This window comes from Aulostomus chinensis, chromosome 6 (assembly GCF_037954235.1).
Source record: "Aulostomus chinensis isolate RoL2024-O1b breed Wild chromosome 6, RoL_Achi_v1.0, whole genome shotgun sequence".
Lineage (NCBI taxonomy): Eukaryota > Metazoa > Chordata > Actinopteri > Syngnathiformes > Aulostomidae > Aulostomus > Aulostomus chinensis.
Window position 1 is genome coordinate 3,651,181 of NC_141325.1, and position 16,803 is coordinate 3,667,983.

The window sequence follows — 16,803 nt, forward strand, 5'->3', positions numbered from 1 at the left end:
ACTGATGACGTCACGACTGCCTTCTTGGACACGGCCGGTTAGCTCAGTTGGTTAGAGCGTGGTGCTAATAACGCCAAGGTCGCGGGTTCGATCCCCGTACGGGCCATCATTCAGCTTTTGATGACGCGTGGTAAGCGATTAATTCGTGGTCCTGTTGGTGATTGACGTGTCGAGTAAAACCTTTCATCATGTTTCGCTGAAGCTGAATGTATTTATTATCTTTCCAAATTAGATTTGTGTTTAGACTGAAGAGATGTTTAAATGTTACCAGTCTCTCTGTCAGCAAAGATCTTGAACAGCGGCAGGATAATGCAGGTTTATTGGAGTTTACACCAGTATTTTTTTTTAGCACCTTCAGTTTTTTTGTTGTTTTTGCTGTTTGTTTTTTTTTAATTGTTATTATTTTTTACTTCATGTCCTTGTTGGCTGTTGCATGGTTGAAGGGACAAAGTCTTGAGGGCTGTCAGCTAATGAGTAAATTCTGATGCTGTTCCAGAAAGACGATGTTTGGTGGGGTGGTGTGCAGGGCCGAGCCTGCACCCTCAATATTACCTTTTCATTTATTCATTTAATTTTGGGGATTTGTTAAGCGCCTCTCAAGTCTGAATGTAACGATAATAAAACAGATTGAAATGCAGAGGCTCGGTCAGCGAAGCTTCGCGTTGACCAGTGAATTCAAGCACGAACCCGAGTTTATTAGAATCGGATTTGTTGTCATATAAACTGAAATACCTGAATCTGCTCTGGTCAGATCATTGACTGGGACGTGTTCATATTCAACAACATTTTCTTTCAAATATGATTTCACGTATATTTTAGTTTGAACGGCGACTCGGTGTACAAATACCGGGTTATCATGAAGTCATGTCTGGACAAAAGAGCAGCACCTTATAATAGACCAGTACTTCTATGTACTGTGTTGTTGTTTTTTTTTTTTAAGTTTCTAAATTTTTTTTAAATTGCATGACATAAACCACATTATTCACTGACATTTGCAGTTAAGAATGTTTTAAGACGTTCATCAAAATATCAAGATATAATTACATGTTTGATCAATCAGTACACAGAATTTGTGGAGCCAGTGTTACAAGCTGCGGTATCTGTGAGTTAACAGTGAGGGCAATGGTGTACTTGTGCTCTGACTCCAGTCGCTTCTTCAGCGTGACCACAAACAGGGACTCGCCGCTTCTGCTGACAGAGTCACGAGTCATTAAGCGCCGCCATCTTGCTGCAGATGCGGCTGATGTCCTTCTGGAACGTCTCCTTGTCACGGCAGGACTTGATGTCACTGATCTCCCTCAGGGACTCGATGGCACCGAGCACCGACAGGAAGCCTGTCCACAAGACGGGATTAATGTCTGGATCTGTGGGGTTTGCGAGCGCCGGATCACTGAAACTGAAACCGTTTAGAAAACAGGATGAGTGCTGCAGTGAAACATCCAGGCGACACTGAAAAAAGAAAGGTTAAAATATTCATCTAAAACAGTAGGAACACATAATTAGAGGTGTGATTTTGGTCCACACTGTAATGACCCCTACACACATGCATACATACACACATACATGCATACATATGTGTGTGTGGCTCACACAGGGTGTGTGTGATGCGTCAGTGTAGTAATACTGTAGTAGAAGTGCTAGTAGTTAGCGCATGTTGCATGTTGCTCCTGCTTGCTACTTTCTGCTGACGGCTACTGCCACCCTTGGGGGTGAAAAGAGGAGCCTCCTCTGTTGGTGCACAGCCTCTCCACCACCAAGACCCCTGCAGTGCCTCCTCATGTCCATGCATGGTAACTGGGACCTTGCGGTCTCAGGCTAAACCTGTAGGGGATCTCGGAGCAGCAGTGGGCCCCACTGGCGCGCGGAGAGACCCCAGTGCCCACCAACCGCTGCTCCCACTGCCTTGTGGGTCCCTTCAGAAGGAGGAAAGGCTACAGGAGTAAACCCAGACAGAAATGTCAGGAGCGGAGTCCCTTCAGGCGGCTGGTTGTCACTGCTGACCTCCAGCTGGTAACTTCTAGAGCCAAACTGATGCCAGATGCGCTGCCCTGCTCTCGTCTGAACCCCACCAGAGGGGCCGAGAGGGGGATCTCGAAAACTGGCGACTCAGGATCTGCATATTTTTTGGCCCAGGCTTGCGCCCTGGAGAGGTTGCTACAGGGAAGCTGGCAGTCTATTGGGTATAACTCCCACCTGATTGGCGTGGGTACGGAGCACCACGGGTGGAGGAAGCTGCGTGAAGACCCCTCCCCATTCATCCGCCCCAACTGTGGAAGAGACTGCCACTCCAGAGTGGGGGCAGTACGGTCACAGTGGCCGCTGTAACGGATGAAGCCTCCAGGTGCCACCCATCGTCAAAACAGATGGACGGATACATACACACACATACAGACACACACATACAGACACACACACACATAGACACGTATATACACACACATAAACACACACGAGGTGGAGGGTTCAACTTTCTGGTTCAACCTCAGTCAGAATATCAAACCTTTCTCTTCTCTCCTCCTCCTCCGTCGTGCTCCTCATATTTACGGCCGTCATCAATTATGCATTGCTTTTCTCCCTCTAATGCTGCCTCCCTCCAGCCCTTCATCCTAAATTTAAGAAGGAGTGATGGATGGACGGCTGTGGTGCGCTGAGCTCAGTGGCTGAGCGGTGATTCATGGAGCCGTTAGCCCGGCTCTTATTTACTGAAGGAGCCTTGGTCTCCTCTCTACACTTTAATAAGAGCTGGACTGACAGGAGGACGGCGAGGCTTGAGATCGAGTGCCAGGGCTCCCGGGAACAGTGTTTGCAGTGGGCGCGGCGGCGAGATGGAGATGCATGTCAGCGGCAGTTTGATGCTGAGCTGGGCTGCTCTGTTGCTGGGGGGGGGTCCCTCGAGCCTCGGGGGTGGATCTATCAAGCAGCTGCAGTCCTCATGACCAGGAGCGCACGCCGGGTCTGTCAGTTTCTGCGTCATGAAGCTTCTGCTGACCGTGAACCTAGAAACTTCTAACACCTCACCCTGTTGAATAGCCCCGAATATTCACACGATCCTGGTCTTTGGTCCCAAACACAATTTTTGTAATACTCTACTCTTGCGTACTGTTGTTCGATGCGTCCTGGGCAGCAGGGGCAGGTTTACTCTTCTGATCCAGCAGAGGAGAATTTTATCATCTGGCTAAATTAATGAATTCCCCTCATCACATCAGTGTCTTCCTCCTCATGACTCCATGTCTTCTCTGTCTTTCTTGCTGATGTCGAAGGTGCGTGAAGGCATGTTCCCCGCCGCTCTCGCTCACCTTTGTCGTATTCCCGTTGGAGACGCTGCAGCCGCTGGTGGAGGCCGTCCGCCACCGACGACACTCTCTCACCCAGTCTGGCTTCACGGCGTTTCAGCTGATCTGACCGCCTGAGTTCGGATTTGTCTCTCTGGACCTCTAACTGGTGCATTCGGCCTTGTAGAGCATGCACATGGTCCGCTAGTGCAGACTGAATGAAACACACACACACACACACACACACACACACACACACACACACAGTGCATTTACTATTTGGCCCACTGAGTTACAACATCAGAAAGTGTGTTTTGTACCTAACAAGCTGAGGGAGGCTGTGACCCCAGGAAATAAAAGACGACGATAAATGACAGTCGTCACTACAGGACAAACCCAAAGTACAACCATCAGCACTGAGCGGCTCCTCACACACCACGCAGAGAGAGGGAGGGAGTCGACCATATTTGGAATTTGCACGACTCATCTGCGCACTATGATGCAAATGTGGTAGGTGGCGCTGGAGGACACACACTTATGATGTGTTGTGATGCTGTGTGAGTTTGGTGTGAACCATATCATGTTGCGGTGCTCTGATCACTCCTCTCACAGACAGACACACGCCGGGGGTTCCTGCTTCCTCCTCGGTGGAGGTACTTAGCCCCGTGTCATTGTGGTTGTCATTGGGTCAGTGTAGGTCATGTGACTGCTACTGTACCACTTGGTCCTGCAGATGTGAGCGGCGCTGCAGGCTGCTTTCGGAATTTGCCTGGGCCGAAATGCGGAGCTGTTCCTCCATCCACTTCCTCAATGCGTCGGTCTGCTGCTTGGCGCCACTGAGTTCCCCTGAAATCCTGTAAAAAAACACATTCAAGAAAAAAAAGCCGGGTTCGGATCATCTGGTTGGACACTGACTGTGTCATGTGATCACTGGCTGGAATGTAGGTACAGCAGTACTGGTAGATTCCTGGCAGCCTGAGGCCCGATCCAGCCTGCTCGCTAAACCTGGGTCTGTTCAGTGAACGCTGCTCCTCTTTGGCATCTGATGGAGAAATTCCACAAACTAGCTGGCGCTAACATCTAGTTAATAGCTTTCAAAAGCCTGCGGCGCGAGACATTCCACCCACACGTCCATTCTGTTTCTTTACGTAAAAAAAAATACACTCGATGCCGCCTGAAAGTCTTTAGTTGTGACGGAAAGTTATGAGCAAAACGGTTCAGCTGTCGGGAGTCGTTCAGCGTTGCCAATGCCACATAGTTCACAGTGTCATTCGGAATTCTCTCCTGAGTGTGTGTGTGTGTGTGTGTGTGTGTGGGCTGACATGTTCCCCAGTAACACAGAATCCAGGTCAGCTGTGTGCACACTTGTTTTATTGCCTTTTCACTGCAGTCATTTGACACGACACACAAGAGCGATTAAGAGAACTCATTTTGGTTCTGTTCTACTTCGTGGTAGAACCGTTCTGCTCCGTGGTAGAACCGTTCTACTCCCCCATTAAGGCCTCACCGGGCTTCTAGTGGGTTCACTTGTCTTTGCGTTTTCATTTCAGATTTGGTTTGGCGCTGGTGTCGCTCCGTCAGTACAGCCTCCAGTCGGTCCAGGTCATGACGAGACTGCAAACATGAACAAACACACACACACACACACACACACACACACACACACACACACACACACACACACACACACAGCATTATTTGATGTGTTTTGAGGTGTCCCCTCCATCTGACCTTTAACCTCCAAGTTGATTTGGGTGAAGTGTTGCATCACGTCTGTGCTCAGTCAGGACAGGAAGTGACTCTCTCTCTCTCTCTTTCTCTCTCTCTCTCCCTCTCTCTCTCTCTCCCTCTCGCTCTCCTTTTTCAATTATCTTTATGGTACATGCTTGACCACTGCGCCAAAGCTAATGTGCCTCCATCACACTGATTTACCACCCAGGGTCGCCAGAAGAAGTGGCTGCACTGTGTGTGTGTGTGTGTGTGTTGCAGCTTTTGATTTAATAAAGTGATAGAGAGGCCTGATTTGATATATGTGACTTAATCCAGGATTTTAGCATTCTTTAAAATATTTACCATGTTATCCAAATATAGACACACACACACACACACATTCACACATTCACACACATACACAAGGGGGGGGGGGCAGTAAAAGCTGTTTATGGAGAAACCTTTACATCCCCATGTGTATTAATTTCACATCTCATTTCCTTGCTTCGGTGGTTGAGCCCCTGACTGGACCCGATAAGGTGAGTCTCACTCTGAAGGAGGAAACTCGCTCCACCTGCTAAACAGGAACAGCGGCAGCGCTGGTCGACAGGAGGAATCCTGACAAACGACGGGAAACAAAAAGATATGAACCGAATGAAACGTCTGCCGGCGTAAATCCAGTTTTCGCAGAAATGCGCGGAGAGAATCCCCATCGGCAGAATCGTGTGTACTAATACTACTTATTTTACTACTCCAGCAAGAGGGAAGCTAACTCGTCAGGAGTCAGGAGACAGTTGCGTTTCCCAGGCTTTTTAAGCTCAATCGTGTTGTGGCACAGATTTCAACACCTGCTCTTGAGTTGGACTGGTGATTCCTTGTGTTCGTGTCACCTGCCCGTCTCGCTGGCGCTGTACTTCCAGCTTAACGTCCAACAAGGACGACCCTGTGCCAAAGAAAGGTGGACTAACATTTGTGGTGATGAGGCATTCTTATTGTCTGGAGCCCAGCGAGGTGTGTTGTTATGCTCATTTCCTAAATCAGATCACATGATCAGAATTTCCCTCTTTTGGCTCTAATCTCCAAGAAACAACAACCCTTTTGTCAAACGTGACCCCGGACCTTCTTTTCAATCAGCATTTTAATGAGCTGCTCCTCTGTTGTTAAATCAACACCAGGAAAGGAAAAGGCTGTTTTTTTTTAGTGCCCAGGTGATGTGGGGCGGTCCTGGAGGCCGAAGGTTTGGCTCAGTTGGATCAAATCAGTCCAACACGGCATCATTTCAAGAAATCTGAGCAAATTAAAGGTGCACTTCCTCCGAGGTGACGTTTGCCAGAACCAGTATTTTTAAAAGACGCTCTTTTCAGGGAGTTCTTCGGACGTAAAAGGTTCCGTACAAGTCGTGCGTCACGCCGCAGCCACATTTTAACGCCTTAACTTGCATCTCCGGTCCACTCGGCCGTCGCCACAGCACAGCGGAGCAAATGTGAGACGTAGGCGGAAGGTTGAGTCACCTTGGCTTCCCGCGCTTTAATTTGTCCGCCCACAGCCGACCTGAGATCTGTCCCCTCCTGCTGCAGTCTAACCAGCCTCTGCTCCCACAGGCTCACACCGGCGCGCCGCCTGGCGACCCCGCCGTCACACCTGAGATGATAAAGAGGAAGGACGATGCATGAGAAAAGCAGGACGTTCATTAGTTTTCCTATGAGCGACGCAGAAAAAAAGGCGAGAGAGAGAGAGAGAACGACTGGAGTGTGGCGATTCCATTTTGGATTAAAAAAATGGACTGAAAAAAGAGGGAGGTCAGCTCGGCGTGAGTGTTTTGTTTTTTTTAAATCGAACCAATATCAGGACTTTAATCTACAGGAGAGCTGGAAAGCCAGAGGAACTGTAGTTTTTAGCTTTCATCCTTTAACCAACGCTGCCAGGACCAACCCAAAAAAACCTCTCACTCGGTAGAAGTTTAGCGTACTTCATTTCTTCATATCTATAGACTGAGGTTTTGTCCATCAACTAAACGAAGACAAGTAATTTGGATAAACCCACAAAGAGGATATGAATACTAATGTCATGACGAATGAGGATAATATTGGTGAATTATACCACACTTTATGTAGAGGAAGAAAAATAAAGGGGGCCTGGTTGAACGCTTTTGTTTTATTCGTGAATGTCGTGGAAGCTGGTTTTAAAATGACCCTAAATCCTCTCACGCTGCCATACAAATGCAAAATAAATCTCTAAAAGTGAGACAAAACATTGTCATTAAAATAGTCAGTCGTGTGGGCTGCCTGAAGTGAGAATTTTTATCGTGATGCGTTCACCTTTGCCGCATCAGCTTCGCTCGCCGCAGACCAACGACCTTATTAATGCTTGCAAAGGTGAACTGGAGGAAGCCCAGACGGCGCTGATTGTCCTGCGAATGTTGAAGATACACATCTGCAGGCGCCAGTGTTTGTGCCGACTAATGAATTATGTAACAGCCCCAGAAGCAGATTAATGTTAACCGATGTATAACCCAGCGGATTATTTGAAGAAGCTTCCCATCCGTTACTTAATAAAACTGTAATTTAGCTGCTTTCCTTTCATGTAATCAGTCCGTCCTTCTTTTGTGGGCACGTGCCAGTAAAATGTTTGTCGTAAAATAGAATTAAAGCTTCATAGCAAGTTGGAGGATGGAGTTGCTACCGAGATGTCCAGCGTGGGGTTTGGATTATTTCCCAGCAGACCTCGACTCTACTTCAACACAGTCCATGATCATCGCGTTTCTTATTGTTGATGAACATCCGAGGTCATTAGACTGCGTAGATGAGGCTTTAAATGCGGCCCTTATTGGGCCATAAACTTTCTAAATGGTCTCTTAGCGGTCGGCTGTGGTCAACACGCTGTGTCACTCCTGTTGGTTCGGGCTTTCAGACGTCTCATAGCATTTCAGGTCTCATACTGGTTCCAGCTGCATCCACTAGTCACCAGTTAGCTCTCATACTACAACAGTAGGGAGTTCCACAGGGATCCATTGTCAAACCCTTTTTATTTTCCACTTGTGTTTCAATTTGTTTATGGGGGGCGGGGGGGGGGGGGGTCCAGATACTACACCATTACTATTGGACCCGATGTGCTCTTCTCTTTTCAGACACAAACGAAACACTCAATAAACTTCTGCTGATTCGAGAAATACCGGAAAAGCTAAAAACACACACCGGTTTTAAAATCCCTTCATAGTCACGTTTCAGATGTTTTAGAACATTTTAATGAATTTTTTACGAATAACAACTCCTTCTAGCCTGAGTGTAACCTGAGATCCCCTGGTGGACTCCTTCCTGACCATCCCGCGGTTGAACCTTACCACCAACGACCTTTTTCTGTTCGTTACCTTTTTATTGAGTAAAAAAACAAACAAAACGGTGTCGCTTTTTACTCTTCAATGAAGTTCTTTTTTTTTTCTTGAATTAACTGCAGTAAAAGACAAGTCCTTATTGAAGTCCCGTCAAGTCCTGAGACGACAGGCATTGCGTATCCTGTCTAATAACTGTGATCCGCAAAGGCACAAAATAATCAGCGGGTGCTAATCGGCGTCTAGAAGGAGGAAACACTACTGTGTGTGTGTGTGTGTGTGTGTGTGTGTGTGTGAGTGTGTGTGTGTGTGTGTGTGTGTCGGGAGTTGTGAAGTCGTATGTGGAGCTGCCAGACAGGATCCTCATCATTAGAGATTCACTTCATGAAGAAAAGATAAACACGTATCTTCAACCTGTCAGAAGTTCGTCAAAATCCATGGTTCTTCAGAACCGTGGTTCCCCCGGCGTCCCTCTCACCCGTTAATCCTCTTCAACCACACCCCCCACGTTTAGGCTGTTCTAATGTTCTTTATCAGAACACCTCTGGTCTGAATGATTGTACCGTTCCTCCTTTAGAGGCAGATTTTAACCCCCTCACTGTTCCATCGGCATCGGCATGGCTGCGCTCACCTGGCCACTCTTCCTCTCAGGTCTCCAATGCTGGCCACATTCTTCTGGTCCAGGTTCTGAAGAGCCAGAGAGGTTCCAGAGCCCACAGAGTCCCCTTGAAGTGCCTGCTCGGGAAAAACAAACCTTGATATATTGATCATTATTGGTTTGGACGAGGCTGAAGAAGCTCGCTGATGTTGCTGTCACCCAGCCAGTTCACACCAGTGTCACCAGTGAGCGCATCGTGTCTCCCACAACCACAACAGAGAGACGTTAGGGTTCTTACGTGAAACCCCCAGCGAGTGTGTGATGCCGGTTTCGTCTCTCAGCAGAGGAGTCACGACACGGCCGAGCTGATTAAGTCTTCATATTCAGAATTAATGAGCTCTTATGGATCCACGTTATACTGGTCATGATGATCGTGCTAGTGGGGCCAGGCAGAGGCCAAGCTGTGTATGAAGCTTGTGTGTGTGTGTGTGTGTGTGTGTGTGTGTGTGTGTGTGTGTGCGCGCGCGCGCAGTCACGCTTGGACTATATTTGAAGTTGCATAACCTGCTAGTTTTTAATATTTATTTATTTTAATTTAATTTGATGCCTGCAAGTACCAACCCAGTCCACAAGGAAACCCAGGGAAAACAATAAAAGTGAATGTGTCTGAATTCCATCCAGTCTTCGTTCAGATAATTAAGTTAACATGATAAGGAGATTTAAGAAACTTTGAAAGAGACTCAGCAAACCGGAAAATCTGCTTCGAGGGTGATCGCTGTTTTACTGAAGTTTCAAAGAAACACGCCTAGGCTTTTTTTGCTTTATGTGAAATGAGATCATTATTACAGACAAGTGGAAGAATACTCTTCCTTTCTCGTCTCTGTGACCTCCACCGAACGGCTAGTTAGCTTAGCCACTATGGACGCTAGCCGCTGGGAAACCTGCCTCAAACGTCGCCAAATACACTTGAATCCAAAATGGTCTTCGTCTGCATTAACGGATCTGTGTCGGGGTTTCACTCTTGAAAATTATGAGTTGTCCTCCGCTTCATCCGGTTGGTCCGGGTCGCGGGGGCAGCAGCCTCAGCAAGGAAGCCCAGACTGCCCTCTCCCCAGCCACTTCAACCAGCTCTTCCGGGAGGATCCCGAGGCGTCCCCAGGCCAGCCGAGAGATATAATCCCTCCACCGTGTCCTGGGTCGGCCTCGAGGCCTCCTCCCGGTTGGACATGCCTGGAAAACCTCCCGAGGGAGGCGTCCAGGAGGCATCCTCACCAGATGCCCGAACCACCTCCACTGACTCCTCTACCTGGAGGAGCAGCGGCTCTGCTCTGAGTCCCTCCTGAATGACTGAGCTTCTCACCCTATCTCTAAGGGAGAGCCCAGCCTCCCTGCGGAGGAAACTCATTTCGGCCGCTTGTATTTGTGATCTTGTTCTTTCGGTCATTACCCAAAGCTCATGACCACAGGTGAGGGCTGGAACGTAGATTGACCTGTAAATCAAGAGCCTCGCCTTTTGGCTAAGCTCCCTCTTCACCACAACAGACTGGTTTAGCACCCGCAAGACTGCGGATGCCACCCCAATCCGCCTGTCAATCTCCCGCTCCACCTTACCCTCACTCGTGAACAAGACCCCGAGATACTTAAACTCCTCCACCTGAACATTATGAGACGTTATTATTTTATAGTCAGATAATTAGCCAGAACTACTTTTTCCTGACCAGGCGCAGTGATTCGACGTAGCACAAACGTTGGCGACCAGGAGAGCGACCGATGCGAGGAGTCGTGACCGTTTTAGCAAGCGAGGATGAGGAGGATCCGCGAGGCCTCGTGAACGTGTCTAACAAACGGAGTTTAGTGGGGGAAAACGTGTGTGTTTTCAGACCCTACAGGGATAGAAAGCGTTTTAACCCTGGGTAACGTGCAGTAACACCCCCTCCCCCTCCCCCCAGGAACATCAATTTGTTTGTATGGGGGGGGTCCCCTTGAGGATTTACCACGTTAATCCTCGCACCATTATTCGTTTAGTCCTCCGTCTTTCCCACCGGAACAAAAACATGTTACAGCACACAACACGTATTGAAGATCATTCATTTAAACCTTGTGGAATTTGCAAAAACAACCCCCCCCCCCCAAAAAAACTGCTTTGGCGGCTTTAAATCTAAACTATTTCTTCGAGTGAACTTGAAGACTCTGAGCTGCCAGATGCTCGGAAACAGAACTAATGAGGCCACACATGACGTGAATGCAGAGACTCCAAGCATTAATTAGGAGGGTTGTGAGGCTGCGTGCTGCTACGGCCCGTTAGTCGAGCCAGAGGTCCAAACTCTACATCTGTTGATCGGCGCATCATTGGCGTTTCTCACGGCAGAGACGTCTGATCAGGGTCAACAGAGGCTAAATCAATAAAGGCATCCGATTTGTATTCTAATACTCGGTGCCGTCGCGATGAATTTGCTGTTCCGCCACTGCAGCTCTTCATTGAAGCCTCAGATTTACTCGGAGTGAATGGTTCATGAAGGACGTGAATCATCCAGCGTGGAAAAAAACCAAAAACAAACGGCTTGGTTTCTATTTCACCGGCGAGCCCGACCTCCGTGATCATCACCCTGCGTGAGTCAAGCCGTTCCAGTAGTGACACCGGATCAGAAGCAGCCGCTGGGTGTGGGTCTGATATCACGGGGCCGGGATGATTCGGAGGAAAAGTTCTCGCCGGCGCCAATTCATCAGTCAGCAGAAGAGTCAATAACAGCTGAAAGGAACCGTTTGGCCCCGCCTCCGTGAGCTGCCGAACTGTGACGCCGCCAACCGGTTTTATCTTCTAGGATGGATGGGAGATGCCAAACTAAACCGCCGATAAAGCGATCAGACACCGCAACATTTTAGCGTAGATCAGGATGATTCATAGAGAGCTCATAAAAAAAAAAACGTAGCGGACTTCTATGATTCAGTACCACTCTGTCACTTGGAGCTGAATTATTTTATTTATTTTTAACGTTCACACCAAATTGGAAGTCACTCATTTGAATTTAACCAGCAGAATAATTTGTTTTATTCCACCAAATTTGGCTGCATTCGTGTTTTATTCGCCTCTTGAAAAAAAATGTGACTCCGGCGGGGGATTTGCTTCCTGAAAGGAGGAGAGGAAGTCGGTGCTGCTGCCGCTGTTGCTTGTGAACATTTCATGCATCTTTTAGATGAGGATGTAGGTGTTTTAACCTCAAATGTGTGGTTGCTTTAACCTGAAGGGAGATATTTCCTGGCAGAAGGCTTTTTTGAAAAGATTTATTACTCCCCGATGTTTTCCTAAATCTGACCCGTTCCTGACTAAAGAAGGGGCAGACGGCAGGGGGGCTTTCTGCCAGAACCTCTTCAGGGCAAACGTCTCCCTTGTGCTGGTGAATGTGAGGCTGGCCAAGTCACGGCCGCCAGCGGGGAACGCTGGCTGTTCCTGCCATGCTTGCAACCTGAGGTCGGCCTGAGGAAGAGCGTGCTGGGTGGAAACGTCACTTTTGCTGAAGAGCTGCTTTCCCCGGAGCTTCCTGGTGAGTTTCCTTCTGCTGTTGTCGACAGCGCCGGCGGGCCCCCGACCGACGACAGCCCCCGACCGACGACAGCCCCGTGCCTCCAGATTCACCACAGATCCACCATGAGCTCTGATGTCTCTGCAGTTGAAATTGAGTTGAATTATTATTATTATTATTATTTTTTACATTTAGAACGAACGAGAGAGAAAAAGAGCATCAGTAACCTCGCAGTTTGGGCGTATTTGCACTGTTATCGGTGTCGTTCCGTGAGAAACAGGTGCGGATTTGTGTCAGTTTGCATCTTTTGACCAAACTTCCAAAGGGTCAAACCAAACGACCCCAACCACAGGGTTTCTACCCGGCAACTGACAGTGTCACACATGGACAAACATCTCTGGAAACAACATTCATAGACTCTCGGTGCCACTCGGACACAGAGTTCACGGAATTCAAATGCAAACAACCACGTTCGCGGAGGGAATCTAATGCCTGCACGGCTGAGATACGTGGAGGGAGATGTTCGCTTTTAATAAATTGTGTTTTTGTTTATTTGCATGTGGGCACAGAATTAACTGGGGGGGGGGGGGGGGTCGGCTAACAAGAGGGCCAGAGGGGCAGATGTAATGAGTTATTATACACATCGCAGCAGCAGCAGCAGCAGCAGCAGCAGCAGCGTCTAAAAGGGAAAAAAACCAAAACGCTGCTCCTCACTGCCTCTGCACGTGGGTGATAGCGCTCACTGAAGCCTGACCTATTTGAAGACTGGAACACACGCAGACATGGCGGAGCATCCCACATGAAACACAGGGGGGCTTTAGTCAACTCCACCCAGGTTTGGGAGGAGAGGATCAGGGAGATGCAGGAGGAAAAGGAGGCAGGAGAACCCAAACAGATCCACCTCCTCCACCAGGACCTGAGGGGTTGATTTCAGTTAAGTGGTCGGCCTGAGGGTGGCGCCCCCCTTCCTCCCCCACCTCCCCCTTTCGTCCTTCATTTGAATGTAAGAAAGATCTAACGTGGAAGTTTGGCTAGGGCTTGTTAAAGCGGGGTGGACAGAGCAAGGACGCCAGGACGAGCAGCCTCCATTTCACTAACAATTTAGATAAGAGCGTCTGCGCCCGAGGTTTCCAGGAGCTCGTTTCTTTCTGCACACTTGTAATTTACAGTTCAGTCTTCATATGCAACCTTCTTCTCTGGAAGACTCCCCTCATCACTGCGCGTTTCCTTCTTGGCGCTCCAACCAGCAGCAGCAGCAGCAGCAGCCCAACGGTGTCATCCTCTCATTGCACAGATCGTGCTCAGGCTGGCTGGCTGCTGCACAGGCACCATGGAGCAGAAATCACCCAAGGACGAGAGCGCGGCTAAGGGACAGGAGTCCTACCAGCGGAGGATGTGGAAGAATTTCCAGGAGAAAACCAAACCCTGGCTCAGTCCGAAACTCGGGTCTGAGCGTCGGGCAGCCGGAGGAGCAGCAGGGAGCAGGAAAGAATCCGGCTTGTGGATGTTTAAAAGGAAAAAGAAACAATTAGACAGGGTGTTCTCCTCGTCCCAGCCGAATCTGTGCTGCTCTACGCCGGTGCCGCTCGGAGGTGACGCGGTCCCCGGCACCAGCAGCGGCAGTGGCGGGCAGCCCCTGCTGCACCACCTCGCCTCGTCTTCCGGAGCCACGGGGAGCAAGCCTGAGCTGACGGCCCACGGAAGCCCCAAGCTCCCCGTGTCCCAGCTGATCATGTACCAGCAGAAGAGCTCCTCTCTGGGCTCGGCGTGTTTCGAGAAGCTGGTGGTGGACCCGGCCGCGGTGGTGGGAGAGGAGGAGCAGCTGCGTAAGAACGCGAGCGATTCTGTGAGTGGGGATGCGTGGGGGGGGGTTTGGTGGATGATTTGTTGTTTTTTTTCTTTATTAAATAAAAAAAAACAACAACAACAAAAAACACACACGACGATGCTCATGCTTGCATCATGTGATCCGCTAGTGTTGCATTCTGTACTGTCCCGTAAAGCTGCACTGGCTTCAGTTTAGTCAGCACACACACACACACACACAAACGCACACACACACACACACACACACGCTGCCTGGTTCCATATCACTCTGTCTCTCCATCACGGTCACCCATCCTGGCCGTCTCACAAACACAACATTTGCTGATGTCATAATCTGCTCACATTCTCCCAGTATATTGACCAGCGGCCACCATCACTCCCAGTACCCCCACCTCCTGCCTGACTCAGGCTGTAACAGCCCACCCCCCACTCCTACCCCCCTGCCCGTTGGGAGGGTTCAGCGTGTCTCTCTTGCTGGTGAAAAGTTGGCCAGATGACCAGCAGCGTTGGGAGATGATGATGTACCACCGCCACCACCAGTAAGCACGCTGAGTCAGCACAACACAGAGGAGAAACAGTCTAAAAAAAAAAAAGGCTGGACGGAGGACAGAAACGGCCTAAATCCTGGTAGAATCATCTGACCGCTGATGCATGGTCGGTTGTGAGCCCCCCTGCTGGTAACTTTAATCCTCAATTTGCCCACTTCACCCAGAACGTCCTCAGATATTACCGTCGCTCGTGAAGTCAGAGTGAGTTTACGGTTCGTGTGACTGTGTGTGTGTGTGTGTGTGTGTGTGTGTGTGCCGTTTCACTGGGAGCTTTTCATCAATCCTGAAGTGGTCCACAACTGGCTCATAAGCATCATCCAGACGGCTGTCTAAAGGTAATTTAGAGTTTAAGTACACGCTGAGGCCCTGGGAGCTGGTGCCAAAGATCTCCTATCTATTAAATCTTCAGGAGCAGCGCGGAGGCACTCAGGTGAAGTGGAATTGGTTGAAATTGCAGCCTTTGTCATGGCTCTTATCAAGATAGCTAAATCACACACACACACACACCCACACACACACAGACTCCCAGTGTGTTTGCGAGGTTTCGTTGCACCGACTCGTTAAGTTACTGCGAGCTTCCTGGTAGAGAAGCTTTGGAAATAAATATCGTCAAATTGCAATATTTGACTTTAAAAAACAAACAAAACACACAATAAAATATTACGTCAAGGGGCAGCACGGTGGTGCAGTGGCTAGCAGTGTCCCCTCACAGCTAGAAGGTTCTGGGTTCAAGCCTCGGCTCCAGCACAGGGTCTTTCTGGGTGAGTCTCCATGTTCTCCCTGTTCCTGCTGGGTTCTCTCTGGTACTCCAGCTTCCTCCACAGTCCAAAGACATCAAGAGGGGACCAGGTTAATCCAGACTCTAAATTGACCGTAGGCGTGGCTGTGAGAGCCAATGGTTGTCTGTCTCTATGTGTTGGCCCTGCCATGGACTGGTGACCCGTCCAGGGGGAAGGCTGCTGGGATAGGCTCCACCCCCACCACCCTCAACAGGAGGAGAGGGAGATGAGAGGATGGATGTTTCTGTCAAAATGTGCTGAAATTACTAAGTTTGGATTTGAAGATGAAGGAATCAACAACAGGGATCGTTAGAGAATCTGAAAGTGACTCCTGACCTTTTAGATCCCGGTTATGACAGCCGGCGTGCTTTTGTGACGGCTCCTGCCGGGAAACCAATGATGTCACACGTCACGCCGTGGTAACTGAGCACTATGAGTCATTTCATCGACAGTCGCCCTTCATTGAGTTTTTCCAAAATATGAAAAACAGTTGCAAAACCTGTAAAGGAAGGGAAATTGATCAGGAATCAATGAGGGAAGCAGCAAGGCTGATAGGCAGAACCGATATTGACCATCAATACTCATCCCAAGTCTTGAGTTTGATCACCTGACTTCACATTCAGTTGACAGTAGCGGCCAGCTGGGTGCCTGCTGGGATTAAACTGGTTATGCGGGTGCACCCGAGACACTGGCAAGTGGGTGCGTGTGAATCCAGAAGATCCAGAATGAGACGAGAAAGAGGTCAGAGGACAATGATTGATCAGGCGGGTGAAGTGTTTGCGCGTTTTCTGAGGTCACATGATGACAGCGCCCGTGCCGCATCGACAGTGTCAGGCCCTGCAGGGATTATAATTCAACAAAATCCTCCAGCGTTACGTGAGTGTCTATGACTTCTCATTACTAAAATGAGCGCAGAGAGCTGCAACTTCATAAATCACAAACCAAGACGGCTCTAAAAAAACAAAACGCCGTTTCAGCATTTGATGGGGAAAGTGAACGACGGAAGGGATTAACGCCAAGTTCTAGGAGTCATTTCATTACCGACGGGATGGAGGAAGAATAATCACATTTCACCTGAGCTGCGCGCGCGAGCAGCAGAGCTGGAACCCGCCAGCCGGCTGGAACCCTCCTGTGAGGGGTTGGCGTGCTCCCTCCCGTATCCGGGCAGATTATCGCCCCTCAGGTGTTAATTGGTGTTTGACTGAAACGCGCAGCGGCGT

At 49.1% G+C, this 16,803-nt stretch overlaps 2 protein-coding genes and 1 non-coding gene across 10 annotated transcripts in view; 2 read left to right on the forward strand and 1 right to left on the reverse strand.

The window, feature by feature from the left end:
• Nucleotides 1-32: 32 nt before the first annotated feature.
• On the forward strand, nt 33-106 carry trnai-aau (transfer RNA isoleucine (anticodon AAU)). The gene has a single exon. It is a non-coding gene; the product is annotated as a tRNA-Ile (tRNA).
• A 1,019-nt stretch (nt 107-1,125) lies between these two features.
• Nucleotides 1,126-14,276, reverse strand: fam81b (family with sequence similarity 81 member B). Of its 6 annotated transcripts, none has more exons than XM_086205908.1 (7): nt 10,920-14,276; nt 8,942-9,045; nt 6,494-6,623; nt 4,780-4,886; nt 3,991-4,126; nt 3,297-3,486; nt 1,126-1,396 (listed from the first exon to the last, which is right to left on the reverse strand). In XM_086205908.1, exons 1-7 carry the CDS (start codon nt 10,962-10,964, stop codon nt 1,299-1,301), a joined length of 810 nt encoding a protein of 269 aa, XP_086062034.1. In that variant the 5' UTR covers nt 10,965-14,276; the 3' UTR covers nt 1,126-1,298. The 6 variants fall into 6 exon arrangements, 5 of the variants coding, with proteins under 5 accessions (XP_086062034.1, XP_086062036.1, XP_086062033.1 ...); XM_086205907.1 differs by lacking the exon at nt 1,126-1,396 and having other exon boundaries at nt 2,963-3,486; nt 10,920-12,570; nt 12,657-14,276; XM_086205910.1 differs by lacking the exon at nt 3,297-3,486.
• mctp1a (multiple C2 domains, transmembrane 1a) overlaps nt 13,176-16,803 on the forward strand; it is a 124,698-nt gene continuing 121,070 nt past the window's right edge. For 2 of the 3 annotated variants that reach the window (XM_086205904.1, XM_086205905.1), the window contains exon 1: nt 13,177-14,275. In XM_086205904.1, coding sequence (XP_086062030.1) covers nt 13,760-14,275 — 516 coding nt within the window. In that variant the 5' untranslated portion in view covers nt 13,177-13,759. Of the gene's footprint in view, nt 14,276-16,803 lie in introns of all 3 variants that reach the window. The other variant, XM_086205903.1, reaches the window with a different exon arrangement.

Coding starts and splice junctions, on each gene's coding strand:
- fam81b (XM_086205907.1), bottom strand. CDS start 10,964: ATGTTTTTGTTCCGGTGGGAAAGACGGAGGACTAAACGAATAATG. Junction 6,624..8,941: donor CTGAGAGGAAGAGTGGCCAG/GTGAGCGCAGCC, acceptor TTATCATCTCAG/GTGTGACGGCGGGGTCGCCA. Junction 3,487..3,990: donor CACATCTGCAGGACCAAGTG/GTACAGTAGCAG, acceptor TGTTTCATTCAG/TCTGCACTAGCGGACCATGT.